At 40.5% G+C, this 26685-nt stretch overlaps 1 protein-coding gene across 15 annotated transcripts in view; it reads right to left on the reverse strand.

Moving 5' to 3' along the window:
* CAMTA1 (calmodulin binding transcription activator 1) overlaps positions 1-26685 on the reverse strand; it is a 974629-nt gene that overhangs the window by 935663 nt on the left and 12281 nt on the right. For 11 of the 15 annotated variants that reach the window (XR_004060436.1, XR_004060437.1, XR_004060439.1 and 8 more), the window contains exon 2: positions 4509-4578. The exons of the other annotated variants lie outside the window; for them this stretch is intronic. Coding sequence is in view for 6 of the 11 variants with exons in the window: in XM_030942611.1 (XP_030798471.1) it covers positions 4509-4578 (70 nt within the window). In the remaining 5 variants the exon portion in view is untranslated. The remainder of the gene's footprint in view (positions 1-4508; positions 4579-26685) is intronic. 15 annotated transcript variants of the gene reach the window in all.

The raw sequence follows: 26685 nt of genomic DNA on the forward strand, positions 1-26685 counted from the left end.
TTAACCTCACAAAACCCAAAAATCTTTTATTAAGCAGTTAGAAAAAATGTTAAGTTTCTTAGGTAAGAAGAATTATAGTAATATATGACTATTTTGTTCATAAATACTACTTCATTCCCTAGAATATAAATGAGATTTATCCTTTCAAAAGCAAATCACTAATCTTATAAACATAAGGGATTTAAGCCTGCAGTTAGCTACTCAGGTAATACAGAAGCTGGCCTGTCTAGGTCTGAACATAAAAAATCATTTTAATTAACTTGATTTACATATACATATCTACATAATTAATGTAGTTCATCAAAATGTAACTCTTCTAAATGAGTTAGAGAAAAAATAATTACTTTCAGACTGGATAGTATGTCTGAGTACCTAATAATCAGTCTACCTGATGCTTTCTAGAAGAGATCATTTCTTTCACATAACATTGATTTCACCCATTTATTTGCTTATGTATCATTTATTTTTTCACTCCTATAACAAAGTTCCTTTGCCTGGCTCAAAATTTCTCACAAGCTTTGGCACATTTAGGTCAAAGTTACAAATTATTCATTCCAGGATTTTTATGCTAAATAAGATCCCCAATATACAAAGGGTACACATAACTAGGTACTAAGGAGCAACACATTAAAACATGAAACACTTAATTTGCTCCAGTAAGTCACAGTCGAAACAACTTTTCCTGATATAGTAAGGTTTTATAATACTGAACTCAGAGTCAAGAGTCCAAGATCTGGCCCAGTTCTGCTACTTTCTAATTGTGTGACCTTGGGTAAGTTACTTAACAGTTTCAGTTTTCCCACATCAACAAGATTAAATTATCTCTAAATCTTCTCCAGACACAAATCCCTATAAAATTTACTGTCACTAAATAACTTAACATGCCTTACAATTAAGCAACCTTACATACGTATACAGGCATTGCTTAATGATCTTAAAAATGAAATACAACAATATCTTTTTCCAGTTATTTACTATAGCTTTGTTCAGTACAGTCTATTTTTTTGAACAGGTGAAAAACATCAAAGAATAAAAAATATTTTCTAAGGTCACAAAATCCTCTCCAAACATTTTTCATCTGATTAACACATTTCTTCTCAAGGAAAAGATCTTAAAAGGAAAATATTGGGCATAGAAATAAAGTCTGAAAAATTTACTACATCATACAGAAAGATTTTATAGAGATGAACTTAAGAGAGTTTTAGCGTACTAAATCTTTTTTGGTCCATGAACTACATAACCAATTGAATTATAATACCCGTCCTCTATTTCTATAAGCAGTATAAAAACTTTAAAAACCTAAAAACTGACTGCTTTTAAGAATCTTGAATTTTAATTTAATAGGAAAATAAGATTAAACTTTTCAAAAATCTTCCTGTGAAACCAAAAGGAAACTGTTCAACTAAAAGAAAGTTCATAGAAAGTTCTGTATTAATTACACACTATAAAACCTTGGTAATTTTATGTGCTTATGCATGCTCCCTGCACTTCATCCTCCCCAGGGAGGTACCATGGGCCATAAAACTTTAAAGCAGAGAATACCAAATCACATGAGCCTTTACCTCCCTTCTCTCTTCCCCTAAAGCAGTTTTATTCCCATTTTTTAAAATCCCCCATGATATGTACAATTCTGAAAGTAGAGGTGAAATTCTAAAATCTATACTCAATTCAAATATTCAACATTTACAGGTACCTTTTATGAAAACGGCACTATACTAGTTGCTCAATGGATAGGCTTGCTCTGAATTGTATATGAACAGTCATATCTCTGAGAAAGCTATCAGCTTGAAGTACAATTCTGAACACTTACGAGCGGAATATCAAACCCCAGCTTCTATGTTTGTGATCACAATCTGATGTTAATTTTCTGTTCTTTTAGCCTTTTTGAGGAACCCAGTTACTGTGCGGTATATAAAGAGTGTGTGTGTGTGCGTGCACGCGCGTGTGTGTGTGTGGTGTGGTGCTTATGTAATAAAGGTACTCTTCTCAACAGCACAATTAACTGCTATAGAAAAGGCTTCAGTCTTCCACTCTGATACCAAATCAGGCAGTGGTAAATGTGACCAAAGAGCAAAGGGGCAGGGCTGTGTAAGCACTCTCTCAATCTAGTTTCTAAACATTACACTTTACATGGAGTGTGGCCACAGAGTCAAAAGGAAAAGGAATATGACTGGCCAATGGGTTCTCCTTAATCTGTTTTTAAAGTGTACCATTTCCAGAATTTTAGGTTCATGCTGAATATAAACTGGATGTTTTCAAGAAACATAACAATGGATAAGTTTTCCTACTACATTATAAGGATTGCAAGTTTAATACTGAGAAAATAATTACTAGAATTTCAAATAGGCAAAATATTAAAACTCATTATTTTAAAATTTCAGTGTTTCTACAGGTGAAGTAGGATAATGAGAAACCTTGATTTTACACTGGAAAAGAACTGTTTACATGGCTATACTGCATAAAAATCTGTTTTTAAATCAAAACCTACTTTTTAGTCTTTTGGGGATAACTAAAAACGATAAAATAACTAAATGCATGTGCCAGTTTTTAAATCCTAATAATAGTATCTTGAGTGAATAGTAAAATGAAGGCGTATACTGGTTTCCACTGCATCATTCAGTATTGAAAACAAATAGTTAAACTTTGACACTGAAAAGTGGGAGTGTCAACCAAATGACAGTAAAACATTTCATTATCATTATCTAACAAAACATACGTGTATAATATTAGACTTTACAAAATAATTTTCTAACGTACTTCACAATAAAAAAATAACTAGTGAGGCTCTTGAAACTGACAGATGATTTGCTTGGCTGACAGCTGTAATTCTAGAGAATGAACCATCCTTTCTAGTCAACCTACAAGGTGTAGTGTAACATAACTAAAACTTCCCAAAATGAAAAAAAATGTTCATTCACTTAGGCAAAAAGCACAATTATGTTTTCATGTTTTGTTTCAAAAAAAATGAGATTCACATTGCCAAATCCTTTACTTTACAAATCTTTCTTAAATTCAAAGAAATGTATTTGACCTTTTCCTTTGAAAATTCTGTGACTTCTGCCAAGGCAAATTATAACTATATTAACTAACCTAGAAATGATACATTCATTTTACTTTGATTCATAATAAAAAAAAATGTTGGTTCTATGAATAATAAAGAACACTGTTACTCAACCAAGTTGATTACGATTAATCTTTCAAACTCTAGACCAAACAGTACATCAAATTGCTAAATCTTATTGGGAATATCTTTGATCAACAACATGGAGGAGTAAAATCAAAAGGAAGCTCTACACTTTTTTGTTTAGCTCTAATTATTATGTGCTTAGATTTAATTAGTAGGCTAGGAACTGACTGAGGAAAACATAAACATACATTGTTATATTCAAGTCAGCATAATGCTCACAGCAGCAAATACTGCCATTACTAACCTAAGACTTTCAAATCACCATATATCCAAAATACACATTAATTAAGCACTATGTGCCAAACATCGATCTGATTTTGCATTATTCTTTTCCAAAGTCTCCAAAGTGAATTAAACCCAATAGTAATTCTCCAAAAGATTTGTAAAAGGTTAAAGAAACAGAAACTAACAGCTTTTTAAGTAGAAAAATATAATTAGTTTTGCTATTTAACAATCCTCTTCCTGTTCTTAGAGTTGTGTGATGATCAAATATTACCGCTTCTATTTTTAGGTAGCCCAGATTTACCTTTTTCCTACTGATCATATTACAAAATCTTGGGTCCAAGCTCAGATCAAATCATAACTCAGGTTCAATAAACTTCTCACTGTTTTATCTACATTAACATTTTCAATCTAAAAATATGTAGGAGGGGACAGATAAAGTGAGGGCACAGAAGCCCTGTAAGCCATCAATGGGACATTCTCTCCTCCTCTACTTCATTCAATTCCAACTGGAAGTACAGGTGATTAAGTAAATCTCTTTTCCATTATCTATTAGGGAGTAAACATCTGTGGGACTCTACTGTGTATCAGGCACCCAGAAAGGATCTTACATTGCACTCTTTCATTTAATCCTCACAATAAAACACAAGGGCTTAATTACTCCCATTTTACAGAGGAGGAGTGTGAGGCTCAGATTAATTTGCCCAAAATCCACAGCTACTGAGTGGCTCAACTGGGATTCAAACATGACCTGTGGCTTTTCCCACGATACCACACTGCTCCTACTCTAAGTCACCTGGTGTTGGACACTAGAATTATAGAAGTGTTGTATTAGTATCAAACATTTGTAAAGTGCTTTGAGTTCTCCGTGTGATTAAATCTTTTGCCTTTTTTCATCTCCACAGAAACTTTATGAGGAGAGCATTCTTTTTGCTACCCCAGAAGGATTAAGTAACTCATCTAAGATCACACAGCAGTTAAGTGCAGAACCCAGGTCTTCTGAGTCCAGGCTGAAGGCTGTTTCCACTGCACTAGACGATAATTACTGTCACTGCCAAGCCCACCCCTTCCTGTAAGTCAAAAGCTTTTCAAATCCTACCTTCTATAGGTGGCACGGTGTTGAGAACACAGTAGGTGCTAGTTCCGCAGAATACACTTTGGGAAACGCTCTAAGGAAACAGAAAATAAAATGTAAAACTAATCTTCCAAAAAGATATAATCTGGCTCTTCTGTGATATTCCTACCAAGATGCAAAACCTGAATCTAATCATGAGGAAACATCAGACAAATCCAAATCAAGGAACATTCCACAAAATGACTGGCCTGCAATCCTCAAGAGTGTCAAGGTCATGAAAGTCAAAAAGGACTGAAAACTCTTCTGTATTAAGAAACCGAAGAGACAACCAGTTATGACCCAAGGTTCTGATTAGATATTTTTCTACAAAGGCCATTGCTGGATCAACTGGCAAAACAGCAACAGGACTTTAGGACTGGACAGTAGGAATGTCTCAGTGTTAACTTCCTGGTTGTGATGACTGTTCTTGCGGTTATGGAGGAGAATGTTCTTGTTTGTAGGAAATACATGATCAAGTATTCGAGTGATGGAACTTATCGGCAACTTATCCTCAAATGGCTCAGGGGGAAACCGTTCTTCGCACTGCGAGCTTAAGGCTGTTTCAAAATTTAAGATACATATGTGAGAAAAGGTCTACGCTGATGAACATGCATAACTTGTGTAATTTGTTTAAATGGGAAGTATGTGTGCTGTACATAGAGGAAATTTTTGTTAAAAACCAATGTCACATTCATTTTGAAGCTCAGTCAACACCAACAACATTATTAATCATTTCCCAACAATAAACCCAACACCCGACTCACCCAAAAAAAAATGTGCAGAATGCCAACTAGTATTATGGCATGGGAAGTGACGTCAAGGGGAATTCCGTTAACAAGAAAGAAACAAGGGCTCTGGCTCTCAGGCTGCTTCACTCAGATAAAACTAAATATTTCACATAAAACCTACACAATGGTAACTTTAAAAAAAAAAGAAAGAAAATTTTTTTAATCTTGACAGCCAATTATTTTCAATCCTAAAAATATCTTTTTTGTTTGGTTGCAGTATTAAATAAAAGTTTAGATTATTCATCCTACATTTTAAACCACATATTTATACACTTAGAAAACCAAAGATAGTTTACAAGTTCAACAACCACCCTCAACATTTTATATTTAAAAGCTACTAGGCATGGTGGCTTGTGCCCGTAGTCTCAGCTACTCAGGAGGTTGTGGTAGGAAGATGGCTTGAGCCCAGGACTTTCAAGGCTGCAGTGAACCATGATAGCACCATTACACTCCAGCTCCAGCCTGGGCAACAGAGCAAGGCCTCATCTTTAAAAATAATAATAAACAAATAAATTAATTAATTTGGTGGCTCCCACCTGTAATCCCAACACTTTGGGGGGCCAAGGTGGGTGGATTACTTGAGCTTAGGAGTTAAAGACCAGCCTGGATAACGTGGCAAAACCTTACCTCTACCAAAAATACAAAAATTAGCCAGGCATGGTGGCACACACCTATGGTCCCAGATACCTGGGGGAGGAGCTGAGGTAGGAGGATTGCTGGAACCCAGGAAATTGAGGCTGCAGTGAGCCATGATCACGCCACTGCACTCCAGCCTGGATGACAGAGTGAAACCCTGTCTCAAAAAATTAATTAATTAAAACAAAATAAAATATAAAGAGTTCAGTTCTACCACTTACTAGCTGTCCTTAGGAAAGTAATTCAATCTCTCTGTATTACCTCATCCAAAAAGGAAGAGTGGATACTTCTCTCTCCTATCTCTCAGGCAGGAGGAGGATTAGATAACACATACCCAAGTGCTTTCAATTCAAAGACACCACTCAAATACAAAACTCTATTGTTACCATGGTTAATGAGGATGAGCTTAATATTAACATTTTCTAAGAACAAACAGGACTGCCTGAGTTATTTATTTGTTGTTGGATTTCTTTGTTTTGCCCAGATTGGAGTGTAGTGACAGGATCTCAGCTCACTGCAACCTCTGCCTCCCACGTTCAGGTGATTCTCCTGCCTCAGCCTCCTGAGTAGCTGGGACTACAAGTGTCCGCCACCACGTCTGGCTAATTTTTGTATTTTTAATAGAGATGGGGTTTCACCATATTGGAAAAGCTGGTCTCGAACTCCTGACCTCAAATGATCTGCCGTCCTCAGCCTCCCAAAATGCTGGGATTACAGGCATGAGCCGCCATGCTTGAGTTTTTTATGCCAAAAAATGTTGCAATCTGACTAAAGTTGACTTTCACAAATTTTTTACTTTCCTCTCCCTTATGTCCATGATCAAGTGCTTCAGAAGTCAAATTGTTTTCAGGGTCCATATAAATACAGTCTTTCTCTACAACATGACTCCTAGCTACCCGGATAACCACGAGCTCCTTAATTCTTTCTTTACTATTTCTGTAAAATTCTTGTTCTAGGGCTGTTTCCTTCTCCAATTTAACCAATAGTAGTACACTGAGCCAGGCACAGTGGTTCACGCCTGTAATCCCAGCTACTCGGGAGACTGAGGTGGGAGGATCACTTGAGCCAGGAATTTGAGCCTGAAGTGAGCCATGACCGTGCTACTGCACTCTAGCTTGGGTGACAAGAGACCCTGTCTTTTGTCAGGGTCTCTTGTCACCCAAAACAAAAAAACAAAAAAAACAAAAACAAAAACAAGAACAAAAACAAAAGTAGTTAACTATGATAACATCTGTGGCAACAGCTATGTCTAAGGATTCACCCTATAAACTAGATAAGGCTCGGAATTCATGTATCCTTTGGAAAATTCAACATTACTTTCTACCCATGACTGTGAGCATGGAATTCGTACATTAGGAAAAGTGGTTCATGGGAAGATCTCCAACAGGGGAAAAGTCAGCAGTACGCTGACTTCTTGTAACATCTGCAAGAGTTGCCAGTAACAGCCCACTAATCACATGAATGTAATATTTCATTTTAACTTAGTTTCTGAATTAAAACTTGAAATTTTACGATGTTAAAAATAATGTCTTACATTCAAGGCTTAACATTTCCTGGCTTCCCATTATCAAAAACTGACGGTATAAGATTACCATTTGAGATTTCTTAACAATGGTCTTAGGTGAAAAGTGTTTAAAAATCACTTTGGTTCAGTGGGACACACTAATGAATAGCTTCATACAAAAGGATTTTTCTGTAATCCCAGCACTTTGGGAGGCCGAGAGGGGCGGATCACGAGGTCAGGAGATCGAGACCATCCTAGCTAATACGGTGAAACCCCGTCTCTCTTAAAAATACAAAAAAAATTAGCCGGGCAAGGTGGCGGGCGACTGTAGTCCCAGCTACTCAGGAGGCTGAGGCAGGAGAATGGCAAGAACCCGGGAGGTGGAGCTTGCAGTGAGCCGAGATCACGCCACCACACTCCAGCCTGGGCAACAGAGCAAGACTCCGTCTCAAAAACAAAAAAAGGATTTTTATATCCAACTTCAAAGTCTGACAATAAGTAAAACAGTCACAGAATATTTGAAATAACAGGAAGAACTGGGCACTAAAATAACATATGACACAGAAATATCATAGACAAAAACCAATCATGCTTTCTCCACAGCACTGCATAATAGTCTCCATAGTTAACCAGGAAAGAAACAAAAGTTAAAACTGAAATCAAGTCATTCTATCTTCGAAAACCATAGGTTCTCAAAACAAATAAGCCAAAGCACAAAAAACTTCCATGATAAGAAAGGGCTACCTTGTACTAGACATCCCTGTGCCAGACACTGGGCCAGGAATTTTCACAGGACCACTTTGTGTTTTGATCTCCCTCTAGGCGCCTGTCTGCAATACTGGGGCAGCTCTGCCATAGAAAGAGGCAGGCTGGTCTTAAGTACCTGCAGAGCCGCGGTGGTGGTGTTCCAGTCCACTGCTCACTGCTAAGAAGTCTGGGCAAATCAGTGAGCCACTCTGTCCACAGGACAACACAGTGGAATGGAAAAGCACAAGCTTTCAAGTCAGATCTGGGTTCAAGTTCCTCCTCAGAAGCAGGTCTTCAAGCACCTCCCCCGCTGACTCTGCACTTCAACTCAGACCCCTCACCCTTCAGGAAGCCTCTCGCCCACAGGGTACCTTTGGAGTAGCCTGTCTTTTCCTCTCACAGAACACATCCTTCTTTATGGCAGCTCCTTCCATTTGTTCTACCACAATTAAAGGAGCACTTAACATGTACCAGACACAGTTCAGGAGCTAGGAGACAGCACTGAACAGGACAGACAAGGGTCTTGTCCTCTTGGAGATATATTCTAGTGAGGGGAAGGCAGATGGTAAATGGGACACTCTCCAATAGGGGTAAATTCCTATAAAGAAAATGAAATGGGATGAAATGGGAATGGTGCATTGCTGTAAAAATTTGGTAGAATGTTTTTCATTGTTTCTGAATGTATAGCCATGGTGGAGTGGAAGGAATACTTGGAGCATCAAGAAACCTGGATTCCATCATTAACCAAATCAATGATTCCCAGCCTTAGCCAGTCATCTAGTGAGATCTCCAAACCTCTGATGCCCAGACCAATCACGTCCAAATGTCTGGGGATGGGACCCAGGCCTCGGTATTTTTTTAAAGGTCCCCAAGTGATCCCAAGATGTATCCAAGGTTGGCAACCACTGAAATAAACAGTTGTATGACACTGGGCAACTCTCACTTTCCCAGTTTTCTCAAGAGTCAATTTTGGGTAGTTGACCTTGAGCAGAACTTCTCCAAATGTAATGTGCATGCGGGTTATCCTAGGATCTTCTTTCAATGCAGGTTCTGATTCACAGGTCTAAGGGAGGCCTGAGAGTCTGCCTCTAACAAGCCCCCAGGTGATGCCCATGCTGCAATGAATGCCACACCTTGAGTATCAGAAACCAGATGATCAACCTAAAAGATCGGGAATTAGATAAATGATCTATAAAAGATCCTTCCAGTCCTAACATTCCTCAACTGCATAATTCCCCCAATTCCTAGAAGGTTAAAAAAGTACTTTCATCTGTTAGTACATACTATAATACAAAACTATACCAGAATATCCACGCAAGATAATTAATAGAAACTCTAGGGACGGTTACTCAAGTATAGTGCCCAGTTTCTGCTGGAAGTACCCAAGAAGGCTGGGCATGATGGCTCACGCCTGTAATCCCAGCACTTTGGGAGGCCAAGGCGAGAGGGCTGCTTAAGCCCAGGAGTTCAAGACCAGCCTGGGCAACATGGCCAAACTCTGTCTCTACAAAATATTAAAATTTTAGCCAGGTGTGGTACTGTGTGCCTGCAGTCCCAGCTACACGGAAGGCTGAGGCAGGAGGATTGCTTGAGCCTGGGAGATCGAGGTTGCAGTGAGCCATGACAGCACTACTGCACTACAGCCTAGGCAACAGAGTGAGACCCTGTCTTAAAAAAGAAATAAAAAATAGAACTACCCAAGAGGAGAGATGCAGAGATCTATAATATATATTCCCTGTTTTCAAAAAGTATACTATCTAATTGAAACAATACTTTTTAAAAAGGTAATGAAAAAATAATATATGAATTAAAGGTTAAAACAAGGGACAGATGATAGCAGTATGGAAATTCAGTAACTACCTGGGTACCAAGCAGAAACTCTTTGAAGCCTTGGACTATGTTTTATCCATTTTGTCTCCATTCAGAGAACCTAGATCAGCATGTTACACACAGGCACGTTCATTGTATATGGATAATATATACATATATTAGAGTTTTTGGAAGATGGATTAATGAAACAAGATGCTATATAGTAAGAAGTGATTACAGGCTTTGGAACAGAGACACAGCATAATGAAAACCATATTTGCCATTCTTTGAAATAAAGACAAAGAACATTTAGGTCTCCACAGAATGAAAGCTGAGTCTGAAACTCTTAGCACCTTTACTACACTTACTAGTTTTGCTTAGCATCCTAGGCATCGTGCCTAGATAGTTAGGGAGGCTAACTGCATAATGGCTCAAATACCATAAATATTCACTTCTTGCTCAGGTAAAGTCCAAAACAGGTGTTCCTGGTGGGCAGACTGTTCTCCCAGCAGTGGCTCTGCTGCCTGTGCTCCTTCCACCTCGTGGCAGAAGACTTTCTAGGTCACTAGGCCCTCTGCATCAAGCCAGATAAGGAAAAGGCATGATACCCATGCCCCAAGAGTTTCAGGGGCCAAGTCTGGAAGTGGCTCACTTCATTGCTCTCCCCCTACTGGCTAGAATTTGGTCACGATTGCAAGGGGGACTGGAAAATCCCCAGGAAGAGGAAGAGATGGGTTTCACGATCAGCTAGCAGTCTCTGCCACAGCATCTTCTATAAACTGCTTTTTAATTACAAAATAGTCACTCCTTTCAGAAATGTCTTCTGCTAACCTACAACTCCATTTTCAATCCCTAAGGCCATTCGGGATCTAAAGCCAATCTAGGAGGTTTCCTTCTCCAATAAATATTTTCCTAACATACTCGAAATGAGATTTTATCAAATGCATCCTTGAAAGGATGTCTGGCTTGTTCTTCCCAGTATCTCCGGTAATACTTAATACAATGTCTGGTACACAACACAAGCTCAAATTACTTATAGAATTCATAAATTAATAACAGTCCCCCAAGTTTATGGAAAGGAAAAAGAATGGTCCTATCTCTTGTCCTGGTGATAGTGGTGGAATTTACTAAAAGCCTTCTGTCTTTTTCAAGCACATCTCTTCCTCTAAAGCCACCGAATTGCCACTCGTCCTCTTGGTCACTTTGATCTGCTGTGTCTTGGTACTGTGCCACTGAGACACAAGCAAAAGACTGAACAAGCAGTGGCTTGAACCTGCAGTCCCAGCTACTCGGGAGGCTGAGGCAAGAGGACTGTTTGAGCCCAGGAGTTCAAGGCTGCAGTGAGCTGTGATTGTGCCACTGCACTCCAGCCTGGACAACAGAGCAGGACCCCATCTCTAAAAAAAATTTTTAAAAAGAAAAAACTGTAGATAGGACCTCTTAGTCCAGCAATGTTGCAGATATTTTTAAAGAAAGGAACCTTATCCCTCTATTCATTCAAGAAATCAAGCAATATGGTAAAAGTTACTTTAAATCTGCAAAAAAAAAAAAAAAAAAGTAAGAGGAGTTGGGGAAATACTCAACAGTTTTCACAGACACCAAGAAAACCAAACTAAAATTTGGGGCTAGAGCACAATTAATTATTTAATTATTAATTTATGAATAAATGAAATATTAATTTATGAATAATAAAAAACAGCAGAAGGTCTATCAAAAGACATGATTTGGAGATACTCCCTAAAATCAGGTTAATGATTTTATGAGATGGGCAATTCAACATGCACCTCAAACCCAAGCAACTTTATTCTTTTTCTGAACCACAAAAGGTTAGTGTGGGAAAAAATTATGTGCTACAGTACGAAAATACTTTGCGCTCACATATTACCACTTTTCAAGAAGTTTAAAATATGCCATTAAGTGCTACTATACTATAATAACCCTCACAACTCCCCTATGGGATAGAGACAAAAATTAAAGTATACAGTCAAGTTAAAAGGAAAAAGTCTGGTAGGCAGCCGACTTCCTACTCCTGGGGCAGGCTAAATAAAAAAATGAAACAGTAACCTCTAAGGTAATTGGGGCACAAACCATTTTAGGCTCTAAAATTGAGTTCAACACCTAGAATTGAGTTCAAAAGCAAACAAGTTGCTTGAACAGACTACAAAACAGTTCAAGTTCTAAGAGGCTGACACAGGAACTAATATTACAATATATCAAGCCTGATTTATGGCCTGAAAAATCAGATTAATTGATTCTCTATTACCAGAGATGCATGTAAAGCATGTTTAAAGTGATTTCACAATGTTTTTTAAATTATTCTTTCTAGATATGAATCACAGTATCATCAGAATTTTCATAAATATAATTTGGCTTGGAAGCTAGTATACTCGACAGTCTGAAAATAACCAAAGAGCACTTATTAGATGTCCACATTTCTACAAATAGATTCCAGTAGAATACATTCAGTTAAAAAAAGTGCATAAAATTTAAAATATTGTTTTAGTAGTACTTATCGTTACTAACGATAATTTTAACTCCTCAGAGACAGCATTGTAAAATATCAACAAAATCAACCCAACAAACTAGGCATTCTATTCAACATTACATACGTGTAACAAGCATTTTCATATATAAAATCTTATTTTGATCCTAAAAGGTAGCAAAGCACACATTAAGCCTATTCTAGGAATGGAGACACCAAGACATGGGTACAAGGCACTGGGCAAAGGCCACAGGCTGGGACGCGGCAGAATCAGAACTAGACCAGTTCTCCCTACGCTACTGTGTGATTTCCACAAGAACACACGGTTCTCTCCCTAATAATGCAGCAATGTTTCTCCACAAAGCAACAACACAAAAGTGTGGGCAGAAAAAGTAAGTTAGTTGCGCTAAGAGAAAGCTAAGGCAAACGCTCCCACTGAAGAACACGGAGCAGGTTAGCTGGGAGGGAGACATCCTAAAGGAGAGGAGAGCGGTGGAACAGAATGCCACCACGTATCCCTAGAAGCTGATCTTGTCTAAAGATCTTCCACGACTCTCAAACATTTTTTGGTCTATGAACCACAGACCACCATGACCTATCACCATTTGCTACTGCCCAAAGAACTAAAACCTCATCAAAACTAAAGAAGAAAATGACACTTTCTCTTAACACTGCAATGAGGCGGACGCCAAGAAAATGGCAGCCACAGCCCCGGAATGGAGGTCAGCTATCTGGGAACCTCCCTTAATCCAAACACAGCCAGAATTAGGAAGGAAGCCAAGAACACTCTGAAGGCCAAAAGTGAATTTTATGAAGTCCATGCACAAAAGCTCATGTACTCTACTGTGAGAAGAGGTTCTCCGACCCACATTCGTAGCTTGATTACTATAAAACTACTCACAGTTCTAATATGCTTAATTATCAGGTTGCCAAGCCCAGAGATCAGAAGCAACAAATCAGAGGGGAAAAAATATAGCTCAAAACTGACACACAGAAGCAAAAGAGTGACAGGAAACACCAAGGTGAGATTGTGTTTTAAACAATAAAAATCAGACACAAGGATTTGAAAGATATAGCAGTTTGGGGTCATTTATCATAAAAGCAAACTCTCTACTCAAAAAACCCAAATCGCAGTGTTAAATAAAGCCCAGTTTAATAAGCTACATACAACATAATAAACCCAAGTTATTAAGGAAAATGTAAGTTAAATTCCGTGTGTTCTACTTAACATAGAGGAAAAAGGTAGCACAGTTTAATACCTTTTGTTGGCACATTACTTTGTAGTCTATAAAACACTTCATAAGAATTACCTCATTTGATCCTCAACAAAACCATAGGGCAAGAGGGCAGATACCTCCACTGGTCAGGAATTCGCTGGTAAACGGGTTTATCGGTGGCAAACTATAACACAGATGGGCTTGTTGGTGGCAACCTATATAACACAGATGGGCTTGTCGGTGGCAACCTATAATACAGAATGTTCAATTGCCTAACAGGAGAGAGTACACAGAAGGCACATGAAGACACAGGGCACAGAAGGCCTCCTGAGAAGCGTCACCAACTGACTATCCCAACTTTCAACTGGAACTGCACTTCCAAAACTTCCGCTATGAAAGCTCCCATTCTTCCATCTGCATCTTCCAGGGCCTCATCTGAAGAACTGTTATAACGCCTTCTAATCACATCACCACCCCCCTACCGTGGAGGACAAATTTATGATGGACCTTCTATGATCCCCATCTCTTGATGTCCTGATGTTAACGGCCTTTTTTTTTTTTTTTTTTTTTTTTTTTGACATGGAGTCTCGCTCTCTCACCCAGGCTGGAGTGCAGTGGCGCGATCTCGGCTCACTGCAAGCTCTGCCTCCCGGGTTCACACCATTCTCCTGCCTCAGCCTCCCAAGCAGCTGGGACTACAGGTGCTTGCCACCACGCCCGGCTAATTTTTTGTATTTTTAGTAGAGACGGGGTTTCACCGTGTTAGTCAGGATGGTCTCAATCTCCTGACCTCGTGATCTGCCCGCCTCAGCCTCCCAAAGCGCTGGGATTACAGGCGTGAGCCACCGCGCCTGGCCAATGCTAACAGCTTTGTGTAACCTCCTCCCCCAGAGTGTGGGCTGGACGTAGCAAGACGCTTCTAACCAGCAGAACACAGCAAAGGCAATGGGCAGACTGTGACTTCTCTGTCTTGCTAGAGACTGTCCCCCCGGCTCTGATGAAGTAAGCTGTGGTGTTGAAGAGGCCCGTGGGACAGGAACTAAGGGCAGCCTCGGGCCAACAGCTGGCGAGAAGCTGAGCCCTCAGCCCAACAGCCCAAAGAAAGGAGTCCTTCAAACGGGCAAGGGACCCTGGAAGCGGATCCTCCCCTACCAGAGGTTTCCGAGGCGAGCCCAGTCCTGGCCAGCACCTCAACCGCAGCTCAGCAGTCCCAAACCAGCAGACCCAGCCCTGCCCTGCCCTGCCCAAAAGCCTGACCCATGGGAACCAGGAGATTCCACCCTGGGCTGTTTTAAGCCACTGGGTTTGTGATGACTGGTTACAGCAGCAATAGATAACTAATATACCCACAGCCCATCAGGCCACAGTGGTTTCTTTTCTCCTCTTGGACTGGATCAATCATTTCACCATCATTTACACCAGTACTCTGTATACGCCACAACAGTTCTGAAATAATCCACTACCCTATCTCTACTCCTTTATTCTCTCATTGTCGAATTGACAAAACCAATACCTTTCCTTAGTCTTCAGTCAACTCTGCAGCATTACGACTGACAACCTCCTTTCAACCATCCACACTCAGCATCCCTGAATTCATATTCTGCTTGTTCCATTACCTCTCCGACCATTCTTTCTCAGCCTCTACTGGTTCTCTCCCCTCTGGTGACACTAAAATGTAAGCATTCATCACATTTCTGCCCTCAGGCCCCTTTTCTGCTCCCCTGCCAATCTCACTCACAACTGTGACTTCTAATTGTTTTGAACTGATTCATTCATTCATTCAACCAAAAGGTACTGTCTGTACACTTTGGTTGAAAGACGAGATTTAGCAGTGAGCAGAAAGACAAGTGAGCAGAAAGACAAGGCCACCGCTTACATGAAGCTTCCACTCTCCCAGGGGCTGTGCTGCTGCCGCTGCATCTGCCCCTCCAGACCTCCTCACAGCCCTTCTCTCCCTGCCCCATGCCCAGGGGGCTGACCTCTAAGGATTCCAGCACCAAGGCTCCCTTGCCCTCTGGATGAATCAATGAAGAAAAAAAGCAGAGTGATATGAAGAACTCCCTAGTCACTGATCCACATCTCCAATGTCACGCTGTATATATACACTCTAAAGCTGCCCAATGACGCCTTAAAAACAGCAGTACCGGCCAGGCGCGATGGCTCACGCCTGTAACCCTACTACTTTTGGGAGGTCAAGGTGGACGGATCACCTGAGATCAGGAGTTCGAGACCAGCCTGGCCAACATGGTGAAACCCCATTTTTACTAAAAACACAAAAATTAGCCAGGCATGGTGGTGGGTGCCTGTAATCCCAGCTACTCGGGAGGCTAAGGCAGGAGAATTGCTTGAACCCGGGTGGTGGATGTTGCAGTGAGCTGAGACCATGCCATTGCACTGCAGCCTGGGCAACAAGAGTGAAACTCTGTCTAAAAAAAAGGGAAGAAGAAAGAAGAAAGAGAAGGAAGAGGAGGAGGAGGAGGAGGAAAGAAGAAGAAGAGTGGTACCTTTGCAGCCGTTCTCCCCAAAATATACCTGCCTTGTCTTCCCTATCTCAGTCTGGCCTCACTAAATTCCCAGTTATGGTTCAAAACCTAGGAGTCACCTTCCCTCAAGGCCCACATTCAATCAGTCACAAAATTGTATGTGTGTGTGACACACACACTCCTCAGCCAAGCTAGCTCTTTCCTCACCCCAATTCTACAGACAACTCTTGCCAAAAGTGATTTTCTCCCAACTCCAGTCCCTCCTATTTGCTCATTCATTCATTCATTCATTCAGCCAACAAGCATTTACTAAGTCTAGGTACTCAAGCCTCTAACTGCTAGAAATGCACATCTAATTGAAAGAGAAAGAGAAGTAAACAAGCAACTCCCAAAGCGAACTAAAATGTGCCACGACTAGGAAAACCACGTAGTGCTATGGCACACACAGGAAGGGCATCCGATCCAATTCGTGAAAAGAGGGGCAAGGTCAAGAAGGCTTCTATTGGAAGTTTCATTTGAGCCGAAACACAGAGGACACAGAGAGTCAGCAAGAGCATGGGTGAGCGTGTGTGCCTGTGTTCCGGAGGCAGATGCAACTTCTAAATCAAGGCAACAACAATGTGGGAGGCCTAAAACCACCATTGTGGGACCTTGGTACAATCAGAGTCTAAAAAATGTAACATGACTGTAGAGAGGAGGCTGGAAGGGTAACTAGGTGGCCCTTATTAGCACATTTCAGGAGAATCGACTTTATCCAATCAATTCCATTCTTCTACTAAAATAAAATGCTAAAAGCCTCTCCTGAGCAGAGAATTAAATTCATACTCTTCGGTCTGACTTTTCAGGCCTGTAACAACATGACCCCTACCTACTTTCCGAGGCTTACCTACCCATATGCACGTGAATTCCACCCACTCCCTGTACTCTCCTGGCTCTATGCCTCTGTTCCATTTCCTCTGCTTGGAATTTCTCCTCCAACTACCATGTTTGCCTGTCAATGATTTCAGGTCAAATTCCACCTCCTCCCAGAAGTCTTTCCATCTTCCCTTCCAGAGCCTTATTAAAGCATTATGACCTGCCTTGAATCAGTTACATCCATATCTGCTTCCCCACAGACTTCTGTCACTACAGACTGTCCCCTACAGGCTTCTGAAGTATGTGTAAACAGAAATGACTCCTAATTCAAAGTCTAGGAAAAATGTTCAGAAAAGTATTCAATTTACCACTACTGCAGTTCTAAACCGCTAACCATGGAAGGTCACAAAGAAATAATTTTTTTTTTGAGACGGAGTCTTGCTCCGTTGAGTAAATGAAGTGACTTAAAAGTATAACAATAACTGATGTTCACATGGCCCCTGCAGGACTACAAGGTCCTAAAATATCTTCTGATCCCTCCAGTAGTAATTACATAAATTTTAATGTCACAATTTTATTTTAACACATTCTAACTCTTTGATAATTAAATATTCATATATGTAATCTGCTAGTTCTCTATTAACCAGAATGCATATTAACCAGAATAGCACATTATTTTTAAAACATGCAAGGCATCAGCAAACTTTCACTTCAAAAAAACATATACTACAAGAAGCCAACCTACAGGCTATGTGGAAGAGCTCTTTGCTCTCTTGGAACCTGAAAGGTCCAATTCCAGTCTAACAGTGAATTACAGTGTTTCACCAAGGCAGCCTACTACATTAATAAATTAAAACAAAATTGTATGTTTTTAAGGCAAGATGTTTGGGTGTCTGAATTAGCCAGGACTTCCCAAGCATACAGCAAATCCATAAAATGAATTTAAACTCCCCAAATAGATCCATAGATTGAACATAATCCCCATTATATCTCAGTTGCCTCTTTTGTGGAAACTAACAAGTTGATCCTAATATTCATACAGAAATACAAGGGACCTAGCACAGCCAAAACAATCTTGAAAAAGAAGAACAGAGTTAAAGGACTGACAGTTCCTGATTTCAAAACTTACTACAAAGCTACAGAATCAAGACATTGTGGTCACGGCATAAAGATAGACATATAGATCAATGGAATAGAATCAAGACTCTAAAAATAAACCCACAGATTTATAGTCAGTTGATTTTCAACAAGGGTGCCAAGACACTTCAGTGAGGAAAGAATGGTCTTTTCAACAAATGGGCCAGGACAACTGAATATCCACATGCAAAAGAATGAAGCTGGAAGCCTACCTCACACTGTATGCAAAAATTAACTGAAGATCTATCAGAGAACTAAATGTCAGAGCTAAAACTACAGAACTCTTATGAAAAAACACAGGTGTAAACCTTCACGACCTTGGATATGACAATGGTTTCTTATTATGATACCAAAAGTATAAGTGACAAAAAAAAAAAAAAAAAAAGATAAATGGGACTCAATCAAATTTAAAACTTCTATTCTTCAAAGGACACTATCAAGAAAGTAAAGGCCAGCACAGCAGCTCACACTTGTAATCCCAGCATTTTAGGAGGCCAAGGCAGGAAAATTACTTGAGCCCAGGAGTTTAAGACCAGCCTGGGCATAATATAGAGACTCCATTTCTATTAAAAAATTTCGAAATTAGCCAGACGATTGGTGCCTGCCTGTAGTCCCAGCTACTCAGGAGACTTAAGTCCAGGCAGGCAAGACTGCAGTGAGTCATGACTGCATCACTACACTCCTGCCTGGGTGACAGAATGAGACTCTCTCTCAAAAAACGAAAGTGAAAAGACAACCCATGAAGAATCGGAGAAAAATCATACATCACACGTCAATCAAACATTCGAAATCACATATTTGATAAGGGACTGATATGTAGAACACATATAAAAAATTCCTACAATTGAACAGCAAAAATTCAACTGACTCAATTCAAAAACGGAAGAGGATTTGAATAGACATTCGCCAAAGCAGACATACAAATGGCTAATAAGCGCATGAACAGATGCTCGACATCATTAGTCACTAGGGAAATGCAAATCAAAACCACAATAATATGCCACTTCCCATCTACAAGAATGGCTATAATCAAAAAGATGGACAATAACAAGTGTTTGCAAGAATGTGGAGAAATTACAACTCTCATACTTGCTGGTGGGAATGTAATATGATCTAACCACTTTGGAAAAGTTTGGAAAACAGTTCCTCAAAAAGTTACACAGAGTTAACTAAGACACCACAATTCCACTCCTAGGTATCTTTCCAAGAGAAATGAAAACATATGTCCATACATAAGACTGTACACAAATGTTCACAGTAGCATTTTCCATAATAACCTAAAAGTAGAATAACTCAAATGTCTATTAACCGGTGAATGGACAAACAAAACGTGGTATCTATGCACACGACAGAGGATTATTCAAAAATAAACGGAACGAAGTGGCCAGGTGTGGTGGTTCACACCTGTAATCCCAGCACCTTGGGAGTCCGAGGCAGAAGGATCACTTGAGCCCAGGAGTTCAAGACCAGCCTGGGCAACATGGCGAGACCCTGTCTCTATTATATTAAATTAAAATTTTTTTAATTTTAAAAAAGGGATGAAGTAACAGTACATGCTACAGACAACACAGATAAAAACCTTGAAAACATTATGCTAAGGGAAATAAGCCAGTCAGGTCACAAAAGGACAAACACTATATGATTCCATTTATATGAAATGCTGAGACTAGTCCTAAAGATCCATAAAGAAATAAAGCAGATTAGCAATTGACTAGGGCTGGGAGGAGGAGGCAACAGGGAGTGGCTGCTAATGGGTAGATGTTCTTTTTGGAGGGATGAACATGTGGAATTAGAGAGTGGGGACAGTAACACAAAACATGTAAATATACAAAAGAAAACCCACTCAATTACATATTTTAAAAGGGTGAATTTTACAATATATGAATTACATCTTAAGCTATTATTGAAAAACAAATCAGGCTGGGCACAGTGGCTCATACCTGTAATTCCAGCACTTTGGGAGGCCAAGGCTGGAGATCACTTGAGGCCAGGAGTTTAAGACCAGACTGGGCAACATATTGAGACCCTGTCTTTACAAAAAAAAAAAAAAAAAACGAGTTTCACTCATTTCCCAGGCTGGAATGCAACGGCAATCTCGGCACACTGCAACCTCCACCTCCCGGGTTCAACTGATTCTCCTGCCTCAGCCTCCCAAGAAGCTGGGATTACTGGCACCTGCCACCATGCCCGGCTTTTTGTATTTTTTTTAGTAGAGACGGGATTTCACCATGTTGGCCAGGCTGGTCTGGAACTCCTGACCTCAGGCGATCTACCCGCCTCGGCCTCCCAAAGTGCTGGGATTACAGGTGTGAACCACCATGCCCGGCCAAAAATAATTTTTTTAATCAGCTGGGCATGGTAATACATGCCTGTACTCCTAACCACTTGGGAGTCTGAGGCAGGAAGATCACTTGAGCCCAGGAATTCAAGGTTACAGTGAGCTATGATCACACCTCTGCACTCCAGCCTGGATGACAGAGTGAGACCATCTTTAAAAAGAAATAAAATAATTTTAAAAGGAACCAAATCCCTTTAACTACTGAAACTATTGTGAAGGTTGTTTCTTCAAAAACATCATATACTTTCCTCTTTTGTTTAGCAGAACATACTCAGTATTGCTTTTCTGAATTTACTCAAGGTCAACACTATGAAACATCAATTACTAAACAGCTGTAAATTCAGAGAATTCAATGGTGTGCAGGCTATTAGCCCTTTACATAGTTATCTCCACACTACTACTCTTTCACAGTCTTCCACCTGTCTTCTATAATTTTGTTTCCTCCTTCTACCATGAAAAATCACGAACAACAAGAGATCAGAGGCAGCAGGGACACACTAAGGAAAAGCTGAAGGGCCGTGCACACAGGCAGCCACAGACATTTCAAGACAGGCTGTTTTCTGTTTTCTTCCCCACTTGTTTTCTGCTTTCTACCCATTCTGAAGGCAATGTCTCCCTTTCTTACTAAGGACACACATCTCCATCCTTTTATGTCAACCGATCCAAAACAAGGGGAAACATGGGGAAGGCCACCCAAATAGCTGAACTGTGGAAGACCTCAAATGATACTGACATCACCCAAACTGCCTGATTCTACCTGAGAACACCCACAGGGCAAAGACTGCACAGACCATAGCATTCCAGGGTGTTCTGCTCCTCCAATGGTCAAAGTAAACGTTTTGGGGCCAGGCACGGTGGCTCACACCTGTAATCCCAGCCCTTTGAGAGACTGAGGCAGGTGGATCGCTTGAGCTGGCCAGGAGTTCCAGACCAGCCTAGGCAACATAATGAAACCCCTGTCTCTATAAAAACGTAAAAATTCCCCGGGCACGGTGGCATATGCCTGTGTTTCCAGCTAAGTCCTCAGCCTGGGGCGCTGAGGTGGGAGGATCACTTGAGCCCAGGCTGTCGAGGCTTCAGTGAGCTGAAATTGCGCCACTGCACTCCAGCCTGGGCGACAGAATAAGACCCTGTCTCAAAAAAAAAAGAGAGAGAGAGAGAGACAAAGAAAAAGCTTTGGGACAGTTACTACATCTACCACTAACTTACTCCACACACAACCAGGCTGGCTGACCAAGGACACTTGGCCTCCTATCTGTAGCTACACTGAACACTTTCTCTGCAAAACATTCAATCACTATAGCACCTGAACATAAGACACTCCTTTAGGAGTCAGTACCTTTTCTTTTACACTGTTTGATGGAGACAGAGCTTGAGGTGCCAGGACCCCCTGCTCCAATAACCAGCTTCTCACACAATCTCCTCTCACTCTAAGACCCTCCAAATGATCAGCAGGCTGCTGGATCTAACCAACCTTCTTTCATAGTCCACTGGAGTGGGAGGATCACCTGGCCTATGGAAACAAAGCAACTGGCTGAGGGGAGTCAGTCCAATTCCCAGTCTTGAGTATTTTTGTACTGAGCCATAGAAACAGGAGTCAGATGATGGTGAGCACTGGAACTAGAATCAGGACATGCAGCAGCCTTGACTAAGGCCACTACATGCAACTTAGGCAAGAAAGCTACATGTGAATGGAGAAAGCCCAGCTCCAGAGAAGACATGTACTCCACACTCTCCGGATCCAGTTCCCACTGCCCAGCTACACTTCAGTTTCTGTCCTGGGAGGCTACAATTGCTTCTGCTCTTCTTAGGCTAAAACTGCTTTCACTTGGCCTAACCTGTGCGGCTTGCGGTGCGTGCAATCAAAAGTGCTCTAATCTAAAGCAGGGCCTGCTTACCTTCCCTGACATCAACCCCAAATCATCTGTTTCCTAGTGTTTATTACGAACCTCAGACTTTTCTGAATGAGCTAGCCAGTCCTCTTTACAAATATAAATATTGCAAATATTAAAATCTCACCTAAAAATCACTTTCTGTATAACTGAACCTCAGGGCCTGATTACCATCAATTTTTTTTTTTTTTTAAATGTGTGATTCTGACAGTTTATTTAAGGCACAGCCTCCCACCTTGGGGTCATGAAAATATTGGCCATATATTTACTGTTAGGACCTTGTAACTAATTTTCTCATTAAGCTTCAAATCCATTTGAAGTTTTTATTTTTTCAATTGTGGTAAAATATGCATAACATACAATTTACCACTTTAACCCTTTTTGAGCATACAATTTAGTGAAATTAAGGACATTCCCATTGTATATCACCACTAGCCATAGCTTATTTTCAAAGCATTCTGAAAATCATGACTTTTTTATTTTTATTAAACAAGTATTTATGTTCCCTCATCAAACGACAAGGGCCAGGAGCCTCATCAGTGGCGGGACTGTGGCAGGACAGTGACAAAGGTAGCAAAGAGCACCCACAACAACTTGGAGCAGCACCAGAGCAGCTAAATCCATCCTCAGTTCCTCCAGACATGGCCACAGAAGCTAAAGAGACTAAAAATACTTGGAGAGGACAGATAAAAGCTGTCAAGGATATTCGGCTCAGTTAGAGAGGTCGCCACTATCACCATGTTTACATCAGAAAACACTCATACGAGCTGCAGTGGGCCATATTTAGAATAATTAGATTCAGTATAGAATGTCTGATGTTCCTTCCCTCCCAAAATGCCTGGAATAAATCTCTGGGCCTTGAATTTGGTCAAGTTATCTATGATCAATTTCCGGAGGACCCCTAGGAAGAAAGACAGGTACTTCAAAAATGTTAAGAACCCACTCTCCACCTTTCTAACTTGTTATAGCTTTCTTTTTAGTACAACAGCCTCTATCAATAAAACCAAATGAGGAAGAAACTTCTATCAAAGCTTTGTGAAAGCAAACAATTCAGCCAGAACGTTTCATAATGGCTGAGATGGAAAGGATAAGGCAGGGAATGTTTACACAAACACCAGGAACTTTAACTTGCCTCTCAGTATCTTTAAAAATGAAAGAAAGTTCCAAAAATAAATTATGTTCATGGCCTCTCCAAATGCCAGGCCTATAGTAGCCCAGGGAGTAGGCCCAAGTGAAGATGTGATATGATCAATGACAGTGGGCCCACAGCAACTCCCCAATCCACACGAGTTTCTAAATAGGAAGAGTCTTCATTTACTGAATTACTGGGAATCGATAGATTTTAATAACAGTTATATTAATCAACTCCAGAAAGTCCAACTAAATGAATATAAATACTACCTTAAACAGAAAAAGTCTGAGGTTAGCAAATATTTTTCATCTGTAATCATATATTATTTAAGTCTATTTTCCAAAACTATGAACCCTCATCTATGTCTGAACAAAGACCTCAGATTTGTCATACAAAATAACTATGAATATTTGGCTGTTGTACATCTTTTTTAATAATTTTAAATTTTTTTTTACATTTTGTTTGTTTTGAGATAGGGTCTCAACTCTGTCATCCAGACTGGAGTGCAGTGGCGCAATCATAGCTCACTGCAGCCTTGACCTCAAGGGCTCAAGCAATCCTCCAACCTCAGCCTCCCAGGTACCTGGGATCACAGGTGCGTACCACCACATCTGGCTAATTTTTTCTATTTTTAGTAGAGACAAGGTCTCACTATGTTGCCCAGGCTGGTCTTGAACTCCAGGGCTAAAGCAATCCTCCCGCCTCGGCCTCCCAAAGTGTTGAGATTATAGGCGTGAGCCACAGTACCCGGCCTACATTTTTTAAAGTTAATATAGTATATTAAACAGACAGACCTAAAAACTTAAGCCGTCTATGTACCTCAGAAAGGAGACATCTGAGTGTCTGCAGTTCAAATCCCCCCATACGGCTTGAGTCAACATATTATTCTTGTCCTGGAGCAAGGACCTCAAAAGGAAAAGATACAGTTATACAGAACAGCTGAATATCAGGAAAGCAAGCCCTGAAATGAAATTCCATATCTCCGACTTCATTTCCTTATATAATAGTCCCCCCCTTATCCATGGTTTCAGTTACAAGCGGTCAACTAAGGTCCAAAAATAGGTGAGTATGGTACAATAAGATAATCTGAGAGAGATAGACCACATTCACACAACTTTTATTACAGTATATTGTTGCAATTTCTATTTTATCATTAGTCACTGTTATTAATTATTAATAGTAATTATTATTAATGGGAAAGAACTTTCAAGGTCATCACTAGTACAACCCTTTACCCAATACACGAATCCCCTCAAAATGACCAACTATCTCATTATATAAGAGCTGAGGTCTGAGAAAAGCAAGATGAGGAAAAGTTGTGCTGGAATCAAGAGTGATAAATGCAGAAATACCATCTGGTAAAAGAAGGTATGGAGGCCATGGAGAGAAAGGCTTCTAGCTTCTGGTCTACCTAAGCGGCAGCAAAGACAGTACAGAATGTAGCTCTGCTGGGATCCTTGAGTTCTGCTCGCCAGCATTCCTAGCTAGTGAAAGAAAAGAGTACAAGCCAGGCACAGCGGCTCATGCCTGTAAGCCTGGCACTTTGGGAGGCTGAGACAGGATTACTGCTTGAGGCCAGGAGTACAAGACAAGCCTGTGCAATATAGCAAGACCCTTTCTCCATAAAATTAAAAAAGAATGAGCCAGGTGTGGTGGCACATGCCCATAGTCCTCGCTATTCAGGAGGCTGAGGTAGGAGAATCACTTGAACCCAAGAGTTCAACGTTGCAGAGAGCTGTGATGGCACTCTAGCCTGGGTGACAGAGCAAGACTCTGTCTCTAAAAAAATTTTTTTAATTAATAATAATAAATAATGAATAAGTAAACAATAAATAACAAATAGTAAAAAGGAAAGAGTTTGAGCTGGGAATCAAAGTGGGCTTGTTCTAAAAGCTGTCTAGGAAGCGCAAAGCCTTCACGGCTGGAGAACTAACCAATCGCTGATTGGTTCAGGGTTAGATAAAAACGATAATGCTTTAGCCAGGTGTGGAGGCTCACATCTGTAACCCCAGCACTTTGGGAGGCTGAGGAGGGCGGATCATGAGGTCAGGAGATCGAGACCATCCTGGCTAACATGGTGAAATCTCGTCTCTACTAAAAAAATACAAAAAATTACCCGGGTGTGGTAGCAGGTGCCTGTGGTCCCAGCTACCCGAGAGGCTGAGGCAGGAGAATGGCATGAACTCGAGAAGCAGAGCTTGCATCACTACACTCCAGCCTGGGCAACAGAGCAAGAATCCATCTCAATAAATAAATAAATAAATAAATAAATAAATAAATAAATAAATAAATAAATAATGCTGATGCTACCGCCAGTATTCCAGATATTCCGAAACCTAATAATAACAGCCCGCCCACAACTTTTCATACCTACAGTGGCACATGGCTTTGAAAATTAGGGGGTTTTTACAGAGCCCCTCTACCATTAAATATTCCTTTCTTAGGCTGGGTGCAGTGGCTCATGCCTGTAATCCCAGCACTTTGGGAGGCCGAGGCGGGTGGATCACCTGAGGTCAGGAATTCGAGACCAGCCTGGCCAACATGGTGTCTCAACTAAAAATACAAAAATTAGCCGAGCGTAGGGTTGGGCGCCTATAATCCTAGCTACTTGGGGGGCCGAGGCAGGAGAATCACTTGAACCCAGGAGGCGGAGGCTGCAGTGAGTTGAGATTGCGCCATCGCACTCCAGCCTGGGGGACAACAGCGAGACTTCACCTCAAAAAATATATATATTTTTTTTTCTTTTTTCATTATCGCTTGCAAATAGATTCTTTCACAGAAATCATATTTAAATAATATATAAATTATTTTGTTATTAGGGAAAATAATGTCATTTAAGTCAACCTCAATGTTTATTCACAGTCTACTTGCTTTTATTTCCTTTCTCTTAGCTAATCTACTGAAAGGAGAAAGCCAGTTAACAGACCACTCTTCTGCTACCTATTAGATAATATAGTTTAACCTAAAGGAACACAAAGTTCTAGTTTCACTTAATAATGGGAGGACACAGGATCTGTACTTGTTATGGCATTTAAAAAGTCATCTCAGGCCAGGTGCGGTGGCTCACGTCTGTAATCCCAGCACTTTGGGAGGCGAAGGCAGGCAGATAAGCTGAGGTCGTTGAGTTCCAGATCAGCCTGGC

The sequence above is a fragment of the Rhinopithecus roxellana genome, chromosome 12 (genome assembly GCF_007565055.1).
Source record: "Rhinopithecus roxellana isolate Shanxi Qingling chromosome 12, ASM756505v1, whole genome shotgun sequence".
NCBI classification, from domain to species: Eukaryota; Metazoa; Chordata; class Mammalia; order Primates; family Cercopithecidae; genus Rhinopithecus; species Rhinopithecus roxellana.